Source organism: Aulostomus chinensis, chromosome 22, assembly GCF_037954235.1.
Source record: "Aulostomus chinensis isolate RoL2024-O1b breed Wild chromosome 22, RoL_Achi_v1.0, whole genome shotgun sequence".
NCBI lineage: Eukaryota > Metazoa > Chordata > Actinopteri > Syngnathiformes > Aulostomidae > Aulostomus > Aulostomus chinensis.
In genome coordinates this window covers 8,169,030-8,185,054 of record NC_141341.1, presented here as the reverse complement: position 1 = coordinate 8,185,054, position 16,025 = coordinate 8,169,030, and the positions used below count along the sequence as shown (strand labels likewise).

Here is a 16,025-nt window from a genome sequence, read left to right as displayed (position 1 = left end):
TTGAAAGGCTTTCTCCGGTCATATTCAACGTCTCAGTGGAATGTTGTCTTTGTGTGTGCACAACAAATGTCATTATTCTCACTATTGCTAGCAATTGAGTGAAGACTGTATGGTGTGACTCACTTGTTCAGAGTGACCAAAAGTATGTCTCAGGTAGATATCCTGTCCTGGGAGACTTATGCTGTTTGGATCATTTTTCTTTTGCGACTCTTTTCACTCTTGCCATGTGGTGTTGAGTGGTAGCTTGGCATTGCTTTAATTTGTTTGAAAAGATAGATAATATATTCAGTTATATTCAATATTCAGGCAAGTTTTTAGGCAGCCTTTTCACCTCAAAAGCATTATTTGTAAGGGGATTATTACTCAAGGTTCTACACAACATTTGGAGACCGCTGAGTTGATGGTGTGACCTCCTGCACGGTTTAATCCACCAGACATTTGGGTCTCAGGATGCCTCGTAACTTTGCATTAATCCTGTGTGGGTCATTTTTAACTTATAAAGTAAAACCAGATGCAAGTCACAATAACTGATGCTTGTCAATGATGTTCTGAGTTCAGGATGCCCGAGTGTATTGGCTTTCAGCTCTGAACTGTGATTGACGAATATACTTTCATGGGCGGGGCTTAGCAATAGTTAAGTTGGGATAATGGAGGAGTCCCAGTGCATTCGCCTCGATTTCTCCCGATATTTATGAGGCTTATGTTCAAATCTGATTTTCTCCTTCACATTATGTTACAGAAGTGCAGTCATCTACCCTCTGACATATCAACAGAATTAAATGTTCCAGCGTATGGTAATTACTACTTTTGCCAGCAGAGGCTGCTGTTGCTTAGCTCAGTGTTACTTTAATCGTTAGGGTCCTGCTGAAAACTCATCCTGTAACAGAGATAAATCAGAGTTTTTGTGTAACTGAAACCACATTTGAAGGTTTGTTCAATCGTAAGTTTGTTAGCTGCTGTATAGAAGTGTTTCTGCTACTGTCTATCCCTCTCTCTCTATCACACACACACGCATACACATACACTTCTTCCCTCCATAGAGTTGAGGAGATTGCATTTTTGCAGGTCCTTAGCTGCTCCTTCACTATGTCAACGCCTTTCATTTTTTCATTCCATTTCAATCTTTGGTTGTGGCTCTTCAGTGCACTTAGATTTCCTTTTCTTTTCAACTGCTATTTAAGATGAAAACCTCCCCAATCGTCTCTCTTTCACCTGACTGCCTGCAAACATCAATCTTCAGACACTTTGGTCGGCATCGATCTACTGGAATATGAAAACATTTAGCTCCACTTATGCTCTTTCAAGACACACAGGCCTAATAATATTTTCAACTCAATAAAGAATACCGATCTGTTTTTTCTGTCTCCATTAACTCAAACTCTGTTTCCAAGCCTTTCCGTGAAGCAATATTTTTTGACTAACCTCTTCAGTGAACATTCTTCCTTCTTTTCTTGGGTTCTCTAGAAGGTCAGGTCATGCCCTGTGTTTTTTGTTTGTTGCTACAATCTGAAACTACCAGGGACTGGGGGAAGAACTCCATCAGATGCAGACGGTAAAATCCAGAGTGATCCCAGTAGTAATAGGAACACTCGACGCTACGACCACCAAACTGGGACAGCAGCCCCAGTGTGAAGAGTGCAGCCTTGGGAACAGTCGGCCTTTAAATGATGTGTGACCAAGATCCAGTTTGTGTTTTAGCACCGACCATAATCTTGCCTTAACCCTATATTTGTTTTCTCTGCATAGACCTAACAAGGCCTCAGTTTGGATGGATAGGACACTGCATTGTTGGTCACTCATTTTTTTAGTGTCGACTTGTTGCAAATGATAAAGTTGCAGCGGCCGTTCGTCGTAAATTAGAAAATCAAACGCTCATCTGCTACAAAGTCTGACATTTATTGAGCCCGTTATCCAACCAATATTAAGATTTATTCATAATTCATCATGTCACATATTAATGTCAAAAGCTGAGCGCATCTGCAATAGACACAAATAGATTTACTTTGAATTTTGGTGAAAGGCTCCTGGGTCTAGTACAGATGTGAAAGGGTTCCTGAAGCATTCTTACAAGACACATGGGGAGGGAGAATAAAAACATGAGGAGATAAAAAGACAAAAGGATAGAAAAAAAATCAAATGAAATCTGATGTTCAGAATAGAAAACACAACGCTACACCTCCTACGTCTTTTAAAGGTAAACGGAAGGTTCTCCAAATCCGGTCCATCCTCTTCTAAGGATGGCCCTGTGGCACGTTTCTTCATCCACCTGAGGAGGAGTAAAGGAGTGATTGAGTTTGACGAGCAGAGAACATGGGAGCATGCTGTAACAATTAATACGCGGGCGCGCGCACACACACGCACACACGCACACACACATCACTGAGTAACAGTGGAGAGTAGATTTTTCTTCTCCTAATACTCCAAATGTTACCCTTCATCACCAAGATAAGAATGAATGAGTCAGTTTGTTTATTTGTTAGTTTTTTTTCTTCAAGGAAAACCTCAGATTTATGGACGCGTGCTGTTTTCACCGGCTATAAAAGAAATAAATCCTGCAGCCTCTGCTGTTCCTGGTGCTCCTCAAAAAGTCCCCTTTGGTATTAAGTTTTAATTTGACAGAACAGCTTCACATCAATTGAACTTTCTTTACTGTTTTTATCCTTCACATGACACACACACACACACACACACACACTCGTATCTCCGAACAACCTATATTTGTATCTTTTCAAAAGTTTCTGTGCATTGGTCTTTAGTGAAAGCATGTCAAGTTGGGGTTTTTTGTTGTTGTTGTTTTTAGGTTTTTTTGTGTGTGCAGGCTTTCCTATTTTGAGATGGATGACATGTTGTTAATGAATTTCAGTTGGCAGGTTTTAACTGTCAGCTGTCACACTTGCACAGGAACAGTACCATCTGATGGATTCAGCTCTCTGTTCTGCTTTGTTGGAGGATGTTCAGCAGGGAGTGACGAGGAAGATGGATAAGAGCAAAGGGGGGGGTAGATTGTTTGCATTATTTTGGCACCTCTTTTTTTTATTTTAAGTTGTTAATAACTGAAGGAATCATCACAACTCCTTCTACAGCAGGATTTTCTTGAACAATAAGGTGTGTTTCTTCAGTGCCCTTGACAGAGTGGCATCTAAACAGGTCTGGAGTGCACTTTTATCCCTGATAAACCCCAAAGGAAGCTACGGTCTGTTGTTTTGGGGATGTTTATCTTTTGTTGTTGTCCTGAGAACGGTTGACTGGTGGATAACGTTGTCATGGACGTGAGATTGAGAACCCTGATGTGACATGAATGTGGAAGTAGCTATAAAAATGGTCTTGGAGATTAGAGAGATCAATGGCTGCTCACGGTGATCCTCGCTTTCTCTCGCTCTCTCTCGCTCTCTCTCTCTAATTCTCTCCCCCTCACACTCACACACACACACACACACATAAACACACACCGATATCTTTGCATCCACACACAAACACGATTACGGAGACATGTAGATGCACACATACACAAACCACAGGGCTTTGATATGCATGAGAGCAGCAGATACTATTGGCATGTCTCATTTTCATAGTCAATTTCATCGTGACTTATAGCCCTCAGCTCTCTCTCTTAGTCCTCCCCTCACTTCTCTCTCTCTTTCTCTCTCTCTCTCTCTCTCTGTTAGTGAGTGATCTATGGTCATGCAGTAATATCGATTACAGCCTTTCAGGCCAGTAGCAGCAAAGTCTATTCCTTTTTATGATTCAAGACAGTGCTGTATTTGTGTAGCCTGCTTTTTTTTTTTTTAAAAAACTGCATATTGCTGACCCTGCCATCTTCCTGAAAATTAAGATTAAATAATAGGATATGGGAAAATAATGTGCGATTTCTAATGCTACCCAACATTTTTCTCTCCAGCTTAGATTTGGAATGCTTCTCCTCGAATATTCTTCTATATTGCGTCTCCTCCTGACCTCTCTCCTCTCCTCTGCTGTGTCCTCCTCTCCTAGCCTACCAATTAAGGGTTTGCCAGCCTCCTCCAGACGTGCCCAATGCTGACATGCTGATGGAGGATGGCGAGCTGGAGATAGGTGAGATGTCTGTGTGTCGTGCCTCTAGACGTGTCACTTTGATGGAGGCCGCAAATGAGATGGGAAAACTTTTCAGTTGTCAACCAAGCAGTGATTGTCTCTTCCGTAGGTCCATGGAAGACTCTAAAACTTTACTGTACTGGATTAAAGTCTTTTAGTAAATGCACTTAATCACATTTCAGTCCTGCTTTGACACCGGCAACATTGTTTCCTCTCACTCGCCTTTGCTTTGCTTTCTAAACATGTTAATTCTGGGCCTCTAGGTGACATCATTAGGTACCGCTGTCATCCTGGATTCTCATTGGTCGGCAGTGAGATTCTAACCTGTCGCTTGGGTGAAAGACTACAGATGGATGCATCACCTCCAATGTGCCAAGGTGCGTGTATTCATAATTAATAAAACTACTAATGCATTCATTGTAAATTACACAATATTTAAATGAAGGGCTGACTGTGACATCAGCTGACACTTTCCACATTTTTCAACCATTTGTCCTGCTGTAATCTTGGTGTATTAAATTCGTTCTTGCTAATTATTTAATTTTGAACACTTGAGCAGGATGCCACAAGCGGTTTGTGTTGAAAAAATGTTGCAAAAGACAGGAAAAAAAGGAAAAAAAAAACAGTAACTTGTCGAACTGAACAAAAGAGTTCTCATTTAATCTGATGCTCAGACTATGACAGTATTCAGGTTAAGGATATCAGAAAATGTTGGATGTCAGAATATTTATGTACACGTGAACATAGTCAGTATGAACTTATTTCACATTCTTCTGCCTTTATTTTCTGCTCTTAGTCCAATGTCCTGCCCATGACGTGCGCTATGACTCATCTGGCGTCATCCTGAGTCCCGGTTGGCCAGAAAGCTACCCCAATCTCCAGATGTGCTCGTGGAGCGTTACAGTCGAGAAAGGATACAACGTCACCATCACCTTTGAAAGTTTCCACACTGAGAGAGAGTTTGACGTGTTGGAAATTTTTGATGGTAAAAAGAACACAAACACACACCCATCTTGAAGACAGACTTCAGTTATGATGTATTCCAACCACATGTGAACACACTCTCACTGGAAGGAAGGATTAAATCATCTCCACAGGGAAACAGAAACTATTACAAGATGCAAAGTACTAAAATTTAAAAAAAGAGAGAATAAATATGTTTATTTTTATTGTTCAAATCACTTATCTTGCGGTGTTTTGTCTGGATGACTCTTAGGTCCCACGGCCAACAGTCCAACTTTGGCAACACTGAGCGGCGACCTTCCAACACCCTTTAACCTCACAACCTCTGGTCACCAGTTCCTGGTTCGGTGGTCCTCAGACCATGGCACTAACAAGAGGGGCTTCAAAATTCGTTATGTTGGTGAGTACCAAAGTATGTATCCCAACTTTATTATACTACTACTTCTCATTATACTGCATGGAAATAAGGACAGAAGGAAAGAGGCAGACAGAAGGACAGAGGGAGAAGTTGAGTAAGCAAAAGGAAAAAAGTTACTCAATTTGTGCTTTTGAAAGGAAAATAATATTGTTAAACTTTTCCATCTCATTTCTGTCTGTCTCCTAAGCAGTCTGCTGAATTGTAGACTGGGTTTATTTCTTAATTCTTCCAAGGAAAGCGTGATGAGCACAGATGCTGTTTTACAGGAAGCTTAGCTCTCAGACTGTCTTGCCCCTGGCCATGCTGAATATAACTTTAGACTGTTGGGCATTAAGGACATTTACTTTGGTAATGGGGCTTGAGTGCATTATTCAAGGGGCTTTTTTCTTTTCTTTTTAGACAGTAAAGGCGGGAGAGATATTACTTACCTGTTAACTTTGCTTATCCTCTTCATATTTAGGTGCCTTCTTTAACCTTTAAATGTCCACTGGTTCTGTATGATGAATTATACCACATGTAATTAGAGAATAGCTTCCCATGACGCCTCCACTCGGTAGCCTTATGTAGCAGCTGTGATTAATGTGAGCATCTGCACTGATTATTAAAGGGCATGGTTTATCCTTATTTTCTGTCATGTATTTCTAAAATATAGGTGTTTATATTAAACATGGTTGAAAGTTTAAAATAATCCGGTATGAAGAGTAATCCCTGTGTGTAAAAGGGTTGGGGCAGCTGTGAAACTGCTCACAGATGTTTTTATATGGTCATCTGCTCCCAGCACAGCATGCCCACAAAACAGAGGGATGCCCCCTCCACCCCCCCATCACTGACCGCTCTGTTAAGGACAACTCTTAAAGTTTTTAGAGGTTGTTTAGTATCTCTCTCCAAAAAAAAGAGTGATTTTTTTTTTATGTTGGAAAGTGTTGAAAATAAGAGGGATGAAGTTGGTCAATCAGAATAAAGTGCCTTTAGGAGACAGTTGTGAATACTTTCTTTTTTTTAACAGACTAGAAGGTTTGAGGGGGGCTGCGTTAATGGCCAGTGTGAGCTGAATAAGGACTTTTGTTGTTGTTGTTGTTGTTTTCAATCTGAATTCCTGAACCAAAAATATCCTCTAATGCTCGTGTTGCTTGTAGGAAAGAATTCACAGAAACACGACTGCCGCTCGTCACTGAAATGTCACTCTGAAGACATCGCTCCATTGGTTCTGCGCAACCAATCTAACCTTGCATGCAGCTCCAGATTTTCAGCAGGATTATTTATGTGCTCCAAAAATTTTTTTACGCTTCCCCACAAACATCATCAGCTTAAGAGTCCATATTGATTTTTTTTAACCACTGATTTATTTCTTTAATACATAAAAAAAAAACAGCCTACAATGGTGTTGCCTCATCACATTACCCTCAGTACAATGAGGTATTAGTTTTTCCAAACGCGCTGCATCCATTAATCACGCAGTTCTATGCAGATTCTGTCATTTTATTTGCCTGGAGGGCTGAACAGTTCTGCCTAGAGCAGTGCAGTGTAGCAGTGTCTGTCGGTTATCTTCCATTAATGTGTTCAGACCTCCGATTGCACACATTACTTTTTCAGCGTTTATAATCTCTGGAATTAAAACTTTGCAAAAAATACTTTTCACCTCTCTTCCTGCTATGTTGCGTTTTCAGTACTGTGGTTAGAATACAGAGCAGTAATGGTCATGTGGTACAACGCCCATCGTGACATCACTGACTACTTCTTCCTGCCTCATTATTGGTGTAGTCCTTGAAAATCTTTTTTTTTTTTTTTTGCTGTTTCCTCCACCTCAGCCCTGTACTGCTCCACCCCAGACTCCCCCCTCCACGGCTCCATCTCCTCTCAGACCGGCGGCCATGTTAACAGCGTTGTGCGATGGGCTTGCGACCGTGGTTACCATCTCATAGGCAACGCCACTGCAACCTGTCGCCGCACGTCACTCGGCTACCATAGCTGGGACTCTCCTGTACCTGCATGTCAAGGTGTGTGTGTTATTGGATGTTGATTTCTTATTAAAAAATGTCATTAATATCCTGTTTATACTGGAACTTTTTGAAGATATTTCTTGGCAAAAAAATTCAACAAAGGATTCTAAGTTTTATTTGCTGCGTATGCGTCAATGATGATGTTTGAAGTGAGCCGTTCATTACATCACGCACCTTGGTTTTATCATAGGTTACATAGGAAGTTAGTCAAGGGTCCCACAGTTTCCAGTCTTCTGTCTATTTTTTTCACTCACATGATTATATGATGAATGTTGAATATATTCACCAGTTATACACATGCACTTGCACGATACCAGTGGAATGATACATAGGAAGCGTTCATGTTTTAAACCGCATCCGTCTGCCAAGGAGTAAAAAATAGAGCAAATGGCTAAATCCTGCCAATGGCCCAGAACAGTCCTCCAGCTTATTCGGTCCTTGTAATTTTACCTCGACGACTATGTCAGAACAAGAGCTGCCTTTTTTTTTTTTTTTTAATCCATCTTCCAAAATCAGTTTCTTTACTTTTTGTTATAGTCTGCTAATCACATGACCGCCTTGTCACTGGTTATTAACATTTCGATTGAACTGTGTTATCAGAATAAAAGATAATAGGTTTGAACAACTTATTGCTCAGAATTCTTAGTACACACAACCTTTTTTTGTGGCACAACTTTACTGTAGGTGGTGAAAAACTCTCATTTCGGTCCCGTTTTTTTTCCTCAACGTTCAGGAATCGAGTCCATTAAGTTTCCTGAACGTTGAGGAATGTGCTGCTGCATGTGAGCTAAAGATCTCATCTCATGTTGGATGTAGTTGGAAGGCTGGTATTGACAGAAAGTTTAATGAATGTTATTTTCAACAGTAATAACAGATGCAGTGCACCAGAAGCCTGTTCAGAGGATGGTATATTTTTGATTTAGGATAACTTAGTCTATTTGCATCTCAACCAATGTGTATCTGTCCTCCCCAAGCTGTCTCCTGTGGCCCACCCAAAGCTCCGATAAATGGCGGTGTTTTAACAGCCGACTACTCTGTCGGAACAAGAGTTTCCTATTTTTGTAACGACGGATACAGACTCTCCAGTAAAGAGGTGACGTCAGCCATCTGTCAGCCTGATGGCACATGGAGCAACCACAATAAGATACCACGATGTTCAGGTTAGTTAAACCAAGACAGCAGCGGAATGTGAACACTGTACATAGGAGAAAACAGCCGCAAAAACTTCCATGAAAGTGAAAAAGAGCCTGCTGTGAAATGCCAATTGCTTCAGTCAGAGATGTATCAAAGAAAATATTATATACTTTTTATTGTTTAATCAGTGATGATTAAATAATCTCCCACCAAGTGAGTTTATGTCTAGGCAACTAAATAATTATGTCTATGAGTGACAGGCTTGTTTTTTTTGTGTTTTTTTTTGGATGACACACTGTATTTAAATTATGAGTAGTCATTATGCATCAGAGATTTATTTTACAGCAGCTTGGCCCCATCTCAGCAGGCTCTCCATTATATGATGGTATTTTAAAATGGTGATTGTGTTTTTAAATATTGAGTAGGTTTCATTTTGTGTGTGTGTGTGTGTGTGTGTGTGTGTGTGTGTGTGTGTGTGTGTGTGTGTGTGTGTGTGTACGTGCGTAGTGGTGGTGTGTCCAAGCATCGGGTCCTTCTCTCTGGAGCACGGCCGCTGGAGGATTGTTAATGGCTCACACTATGAATACAGAACCCGCATCGTTTTCACCTGTGACCCGGGATACTACAGATTAGGCCCCGCCCACATCCAGTGTTTGCCCAACGGTGTGTGGAGCTGGAGGAACGAGAGGCCTCACTGTCAGGGTGAGTGACATTTAGCGACGGCTGAAAAACAATATTAAGAGTTTTAATTGGAACACGCAGTCATGTGATGATGATGTGATGATTCTCTTGAACCAATCAGCGACTTTGTGACATCATCTTTTAGTTTTTACTCAGCTCACAGAACCTCGATGGAAATGATAACCTGCCAAAAAAAACAACAACAAAAAAAACAAAAACATACCATGTTCAAGCCATAACTTTTGTAAAAATGAACAAAATAAAGGTGAGTGGAGCTGATGGAGTCTGTTTTCAACGGGGTGGAGAAGTGCTGGTGCTTTCATGTGCTTATTAACATCTTTTTTTAAGTCTAATGTTGAACGAGTTCCAGATAAAGTAAAACTTTCTCTTTTCATACCTTCTTCCAGCGTATTTTACAGCATGAAAGAGTCGCCTCGACATTTTTAAGCAAGTTCCCTGGGGATTCTTTGACATTTTGAATGAGTGCTATTTTTCCTTTAAGACTACACTGACATTTGTGAATTCATTCTTTTTTGTTTTCTTTTTTCCTTCACTGGCCTTGTTTTTTTTTTGGGGGGGGGGGTAAAAATAGAGCATGATATATGTATGATAAAGAGTCTGCCCCCACAACCCTTTATGGGCAGGCGCCATAGAAAATGGATGGATGGAGTCTGCCAGTGCTGGTGTAGCTCCCCTCAATGAGCTCTAGCAGCTTCTCAAATGAACTTGGGAGCTAAATTGATGCACAACTGCTTCTCAATTGCATGCGTCTCACTGTGTGTTTCAGTTATCTCCTGCGGTGAGCTGCCATCTCCTCCCAACGGGAAGAAGATTGGTACTCAGACATCATTTGGCGCTACAGCCATCTTTACCTGTGATGCTGGCTTCATGCTGGTGGGGTCAGCTGTCAGGGAGTGCCTGTCATCTGGGCTTTGGAGCGGAACAGAAACACGGTGTTTAGGTATGTTTCAAGACATATATATTGGAGTATATTAAATGAGAATGAGTAATCAGGAGATGTCAAGGTTTTTGACATATACTGCCTGTTAACACACACACATCCACACCTCTTCCATTAGGGGGAGTTTGAAAGGTGTGATTTTTCATGTCAGTCTAATGAGGACAGCTATCAAAAGTAGGTAGATGCCCTACACCCCCTGACTGGTTTCACAGTTGCTTCCTCTGCCCTTATCCACCTCACAAGCAAACCTATTGCGATAAAAGCTTCTGCAATTAGTTCGTCTTCAGTGTTTTTATTAATTGGAGGAAAAAATAGCCGCTGTTACCATGCAAGCTGGAGGGTAACACATGACATGATGCTTCCCCAGAACTACCCAGAATCCTTTTCTGTGAGGCTAAGAGATGCAATTTAAATGAAATAGTTCAATTTTAACCTTGACTGAGTAGGTGTTCTTCAGAAGTGCTATAAGCAATATTTTCATTCAATAACTTTCACCCTTCAAAACAAAACCGACTTGAGCGTGCTTGATTTTTATTTGTGAACGAGAAGATCTGTACAGTTATTTTTTCCATCATAGGTGATATGATAAAAAAATTACCCCCTTATAGCCGAACTCCAAATCTCAAACAAACTAATAAAAAGATAAATGTATCAGGGAAAAAAGAAGACATCCATTCCTCTTTGAAGAAAAGCTCCCTTTTGTGCTTTGTGATTTCCCTCTCCTGCCTGCTGAAAAAAGCCAGACTACACTTCAAAGTGTTTTATTCTATTCGACTCTTAATGTTTTTCTATTATTTATTGAATGGTAGTTATGAAGTTGAAACTCTGATAACTTGTTTTTAATACGCTGACTATTATTTAGGCTCGAATGCAGAAGTTGTAAGAATATGCGTGTGATCAGGCTGTCTTCAGTATATCAGGAATGAACAGAGATGATTGGTAGGAAGCACCGTCGGGATGACATACTTTGTGGTCCAATCCAGATCTTAGCATCGCCACATGTTCCCTCAACCAATGGCATTTTCGAATTCTTTCAAACGTGTGCAAACACACATGTATATTTACATGTGTCACAATATTTACATGTTTCGTTTTGCAAGACAAACTTCATACAAAAAACATCACTTTTTTGATTTCCGAAGCATAAACGTGATTGCTAGTAACACAAAGCTAACGTTACGCTTGGTGTGAACGAACAACACAAAACAACAATGAATTAACCATTTTTAAGACACTCAGATAGCTTCAAAATGTATACGTGTCGGGTTTAATGGCATATTTCATGCTGCAGAATAAATTGTTAAATTGTGTTATGCTATTTGGAACCTAATACATCAATTCAGGCTTTGAACTGAAAGCCCATCAACTTGAGGGACCTGGACGGTCAACAGTGCTAACATGATTTAAAGAGTCAATCCTGTGTCACTCTGGCTCGTCACTTTTCAGTGAGTGTATTGACATGGGTTGACATTAGGTTACGATGAATTCAACCTCATATGCCACAATACAAGGCATCTGAGATGTGTTTATATTTTCCCCTGTGATAAACCTCAATAAGTTGCAACCCTTGAGTTCAATACTCATTGCGAACATCAAAATAAAAGTTTTCTTGTTGCTAACAACAACACATGTTGTCCTTGGGTCAAATTTGACCCATCCATCCTTCCATCAACCCCTTTTATTTTCTACTGCTAATACTGTTAAGGGTGGCGGGGGGGGCTGGAGCCTCCACGAGAGGCGGGGTTCCCCCTGGACGGGTCACCAGTCCATCGCAGGGCCAACACACAGAGACAGACAACCATTCACGCTCACAGTCACACCTACAGTCAATTTAGAGTATCAATCAGCCTCGTCCCTTCTTGACGTCTTTGGACTGTGGGAGGAAGCTGGAGTACCAGAGAGAACCCACACAGGAACAGGGAGAACATGGAGACTCCACACAGAAAGATGCCGGGGCTCAAACCCAGAACCTTCTTGCTGTGTGGCGATAGTGCTGACCACTGCACCACCGTGTCACCCTCAAATTTGACCCCTTGTTCAAAATTGTGTTTAACTCCCTACGAAACTTGTGGTAGTGGGAACTAAAAAGGTGTAACACCAAATGTGGTGAAATTATCTCATTTATGACCTGTGAGTAATCAATTAAAGCTTAGTCTTTTTGGCCTTACAAGCTCGTCGTCGACATCCAGACAACACAAAGGTTAAAAGTACAATTCACTGGCTCTGTGCATCAATCAGAATCTGACGAGGGCTTGAAAAGGCCCCCAGTTTGTTTTTTGTTTTTTTTTACACAAACACGTCTTTAAAAGGCCAAATACATCTTTTAAAAGTTTGATTTTGTTGGAGTTTGTGCAATGAAAGCAATGACGCAGCAGTGAAAATGCTGTAGGAGCGACTGACCATCTGAGCCTTTGTTGTAAATGAAAGGTGATTCGATTTGTGACCGAATCTGTCATATTTTGTGGAGATAGTCTTCTTGTTACACTCTCCACTTTGATGTTTCATCGGATGTGTTTGCTCTGAGCCAAATGTCTCATATACAGGATAAACCTGCCTTCAAGCTGCAATTGCCTCTTTTTACACACTTGCAAAAGGTTTCAGCAGAGCGTTTTAATGCACCACACACACACACACACACACACACACACGCACAACAAACCGCCTGTTAAGCAACAGAGAGGTTGAAACCTTGAGGTGTGTACATAACCCCAAGCTAGTTGCTCAGCTGATTTTGTTCTTTACATCTCTGAAAAAAAAAGTAGTCACAGACTCTTCTCAGGGGTACAGTAAGTGTATGCTGTGTCGTTGCTTTCTCTGTCACTCCGTCACAACAAAACACTAACAGATTATCTGGCTGGTAGCAAACATCAGATAGAAGCCATACTTTTGAAATTTAGGTTTCAAATGCAATGTCGGTCAAACTAAGTATTTCACCTCAAAGTGAAGTTAACAGATATCGTACCGTTCATCCAGTTTGGTCCACTGATGTCTCAACCTCCTTGAAAGCAAATATTGCCTGGCAATGTAGGGAACCAGCTGGGTAGAGACAAAGTAAACCAGGAAAACTTTCCTTTTGTCGTTGGTTGTTTGTCTTTCATGACTGAAGTTGATGCAAAATTTACAAGTGTGCCATTTACAATTGCATAGTTGAAGCAAGTTAAGAAGTCTGACGTCTTTGTTCCTGCCCCAGCGGGACACTGTGGAATCCCAGAAGGCATCCTGAACGGCCAGGTCATCGGGGAGAACTTCGGCTACCGTGACACAGTTGTGTACCAGTGTCTGCCTGGATTTCGACTTATAGGCTCATCAGTGCGAATCTGTCTCCAAGACAACCAGTGGTCCGGACAGCTGCCCATCTGCATACGTAAGGAAAAATGATCAACTAAAAAAAAACCAAATAAATGTAAATCATTTATACAGTAGGAGCCTAGACTGAGTACCAAACAAACACGTGAACACACAAAAAGGAGGGACAAGGACAGGAAGAAAGCAAACAAAAAAACAGGGGGGGAAGTGATTTTCAAAATAAAACATCTGAAGACGCTAAGGAACACACACACACACACACACACACACACACACACACACGGAAGAAACGAACCTCAAACACCAAAATTGAAGTCCAAAACAAGACTGTGACAGTCTCCATGACAACCCGTGGACTGCATGGCTTCCTATATCTGTTCATAAAATACTTGTGTATTTTAAACACCCACACATCATCATTTTTATGCATATTTTCTACAGATTGTAGGACCAGGGTGAACCAAATGCTGTGGTAAAACCACACAGACCTTTAAGCTCCCTGTCATACACTCACCCGTCTATGTACTTCCCCAAACTTCCTCAGGAACATTCTTTGTAAGGACAATGGGAAGATGATAGAAAATGTAGAAAAAGTGTAAATTTCAAGAAAAAAAAAGAAAGAAAAGAGAAGAAATTTGTTGTATGGAGCTCATTATTTTCATTCTGAGCTAGAATAATCTATATTCTGTGGATTTGAAGAATCAATACATAAAACTGCAAAAGCCTTACATGAGAAAATCTCAATGCGACACATTTGATCAGTGCAGCATTGTAATTTTCATGTAAGGCGACAAGCAATTGCCTGCAGTTTAATATGTACCTCATTATCTGTATATTAATTAAAGTATATCAATTAGTAAGAATCAAATAGATGATAACATTTAATGGAATAGAACAGGTGTGTACATTTGGATGGGTTCTGATCATTGAAAACACTCGCAGTTTGTAGTAAATAAATAGAATATAATTATGTACCAATAGGTGATATGATGCCGCACATCTGGGTCAAACTGATGTGCTGCTTTCAAAAGGAAAAAAAAAAAAGGTTTTATTTTATTACTTTTACAAAGTACGGGTGATAAATCGATGTCGCTCCCCGTAACATTGTTTGAATGCAGCAGCAAAGTCTCTGCCAAGGGTTTTTGTCTGGTAGAGCTGATAAATCCCTGTCAAGTTCCATCAAGGGTGAAAAATAAAATCCAAATTAAAATCATGTAGATTAAAGCTTTTGTTTGAGTCATTTCATACTGAACGCATCCAGTGTGAGGTTTTGAATTTGGGAAAATTACCAACTCTGGAGATACTTGCCCAACAGTCCTGAGGTTGTAGAGTCACACCAGCAGTTTGAGTTAAAGGGACTGACTGCCATAATGGTCTGGGGGGGGAAGATAAATATGTGCGCTCGAGGATAAAACAAAAAGCTCAGTTGTGTTCAGGCTACTGTGACAATCCTCTAAAATTTGGTCACTTGCTGTGAGCCCGGTGGTGTTCTTAGGCACAGTTAAAGTGTTGATGATGAGCGTCGTCTCAAGACAATTACAGAAAACAGACGTGCTGTTTGTTAGATTTAGGCTTTAAAAAACAAAAGGCATGGTGTGTTATCGGTGTGTTTAGAAGGACTGGAAAAAAGAGAAGTGTCTTGTGCAGAGATTTGATATCATGAAGAGGGTTTTTGTGCATGTATGTGTCGGGCGCTTGTGTGTATCTGGTGATGACAGTGGGTTTCTCTCTGCTGCTCTTATTGAGGTTATTCATGCAGGAGTTATTGAGGGAAATCATTTACAGCCAAATTATACTGTAATTATGGAGATGAGAGGCTCTTGTTTAAAGACACAAACACAGAATGGTGATGAGACTGTGAGTGTGTCTGTGTGTGTGTGTCTGTGTGTGTAGCTATAGGGCATGCTGACGGTGTCTGATAAAGTTGTATCTTATCCAAGCGGCAAACTTCTGATTCTCACTGATAAACTAAAAACAAAACCTTGTCTTCATCTCACTCTCTCCCATCTTCTTCTGTGGTCTCTGCTCTGCTGTCCTCACCTCCAAGATTCTTTGTCTCTCTTCTCTTGTCTTCTCTTCCCCCTGCAGTTCACTCTCTCTCTCTCTCTCTCTCTCTCTCTCTCTCTCTCTCTCTCTCTCGGCTGGTATTGCATTAGGAAAAGGAAAGGCTGGTGGGAAAAAAAAAGAAAAATTCAATTCTGCAGTTTTTAACGCTCTCCTCAGGTGCTTTTTGCCTTCAGAAACAGAGTAAATGAGAGCAGAGTGACCAATGACAGGTGGTACAAAAGAACAATGGCTACTGGTAAGACAGCCAGTCATACCTGTTCTTCTGTTTGTTACATCCATGTGTAACATCCCTTATACCTCCACCTTCTTCTTCTGGCTAACATACACACATAAAAGATACACCTATTGCCTCTCCTCCAGTGTTTCAGATTTGCTTGGTGATTAAACAGAAACACAAGCAGTTCCTCTTCCCTCTTCTCTCGTA

The 16,025-nt window shown here is 40.8% G+C and overlaps 1 protein-coding gene across 4 annotated transcripts in view; it reads left to right on the top strand.

Moving 5' to 3' along the window:
• LOC147240602 (CUB and sushi domain-containing protein 3-like) overlaps positions 1–16,025 on the top strand; it is a 350,230-nt gene that overhangs the window by 306,080 nt on the left and 28,125 nt on the right. For 3 of the 4 annotated variants that reach the window (XM_086194222.1, XM_086194218.1, XM_086194219.1), the window contains exons 48-56: positions 3,991–4,071; positions 4,335–4,448; positions 4,868–5,056; positions 5,288–5,446; positions 7,261–7,449; positions 8,427–8,612; positions 9,094–9,288; positions 10,055–10,228; positions 13,419–13,592. In XM_086194222.1, the coding sequence (XP_086050348.1) occupies positions 3,991–4,071; positions 4,335–4,448; positions 4,868–5,056; positions 5,288–5,446; positions 7,261–7,449; positions 8,427–8,612; positions 9,094–9,288; positions 10,055–10,228; positions 13,419–13,592 (1,461 nt within the window). The remainder of the gene's footprint in view (positions 1–3,990; positions 4,072–4,334; positions 4,449–4,867; positions 5,057–5,287; positions 5,447–7,260; positions 7,450–8,426; positions 8,613–9,093; positions 9,289–10,054; positions 10,229–13,418; positions 13,593–16,025) is intronic. The other variant, XM_086194221.1, reaches the window with a different exon arrangement.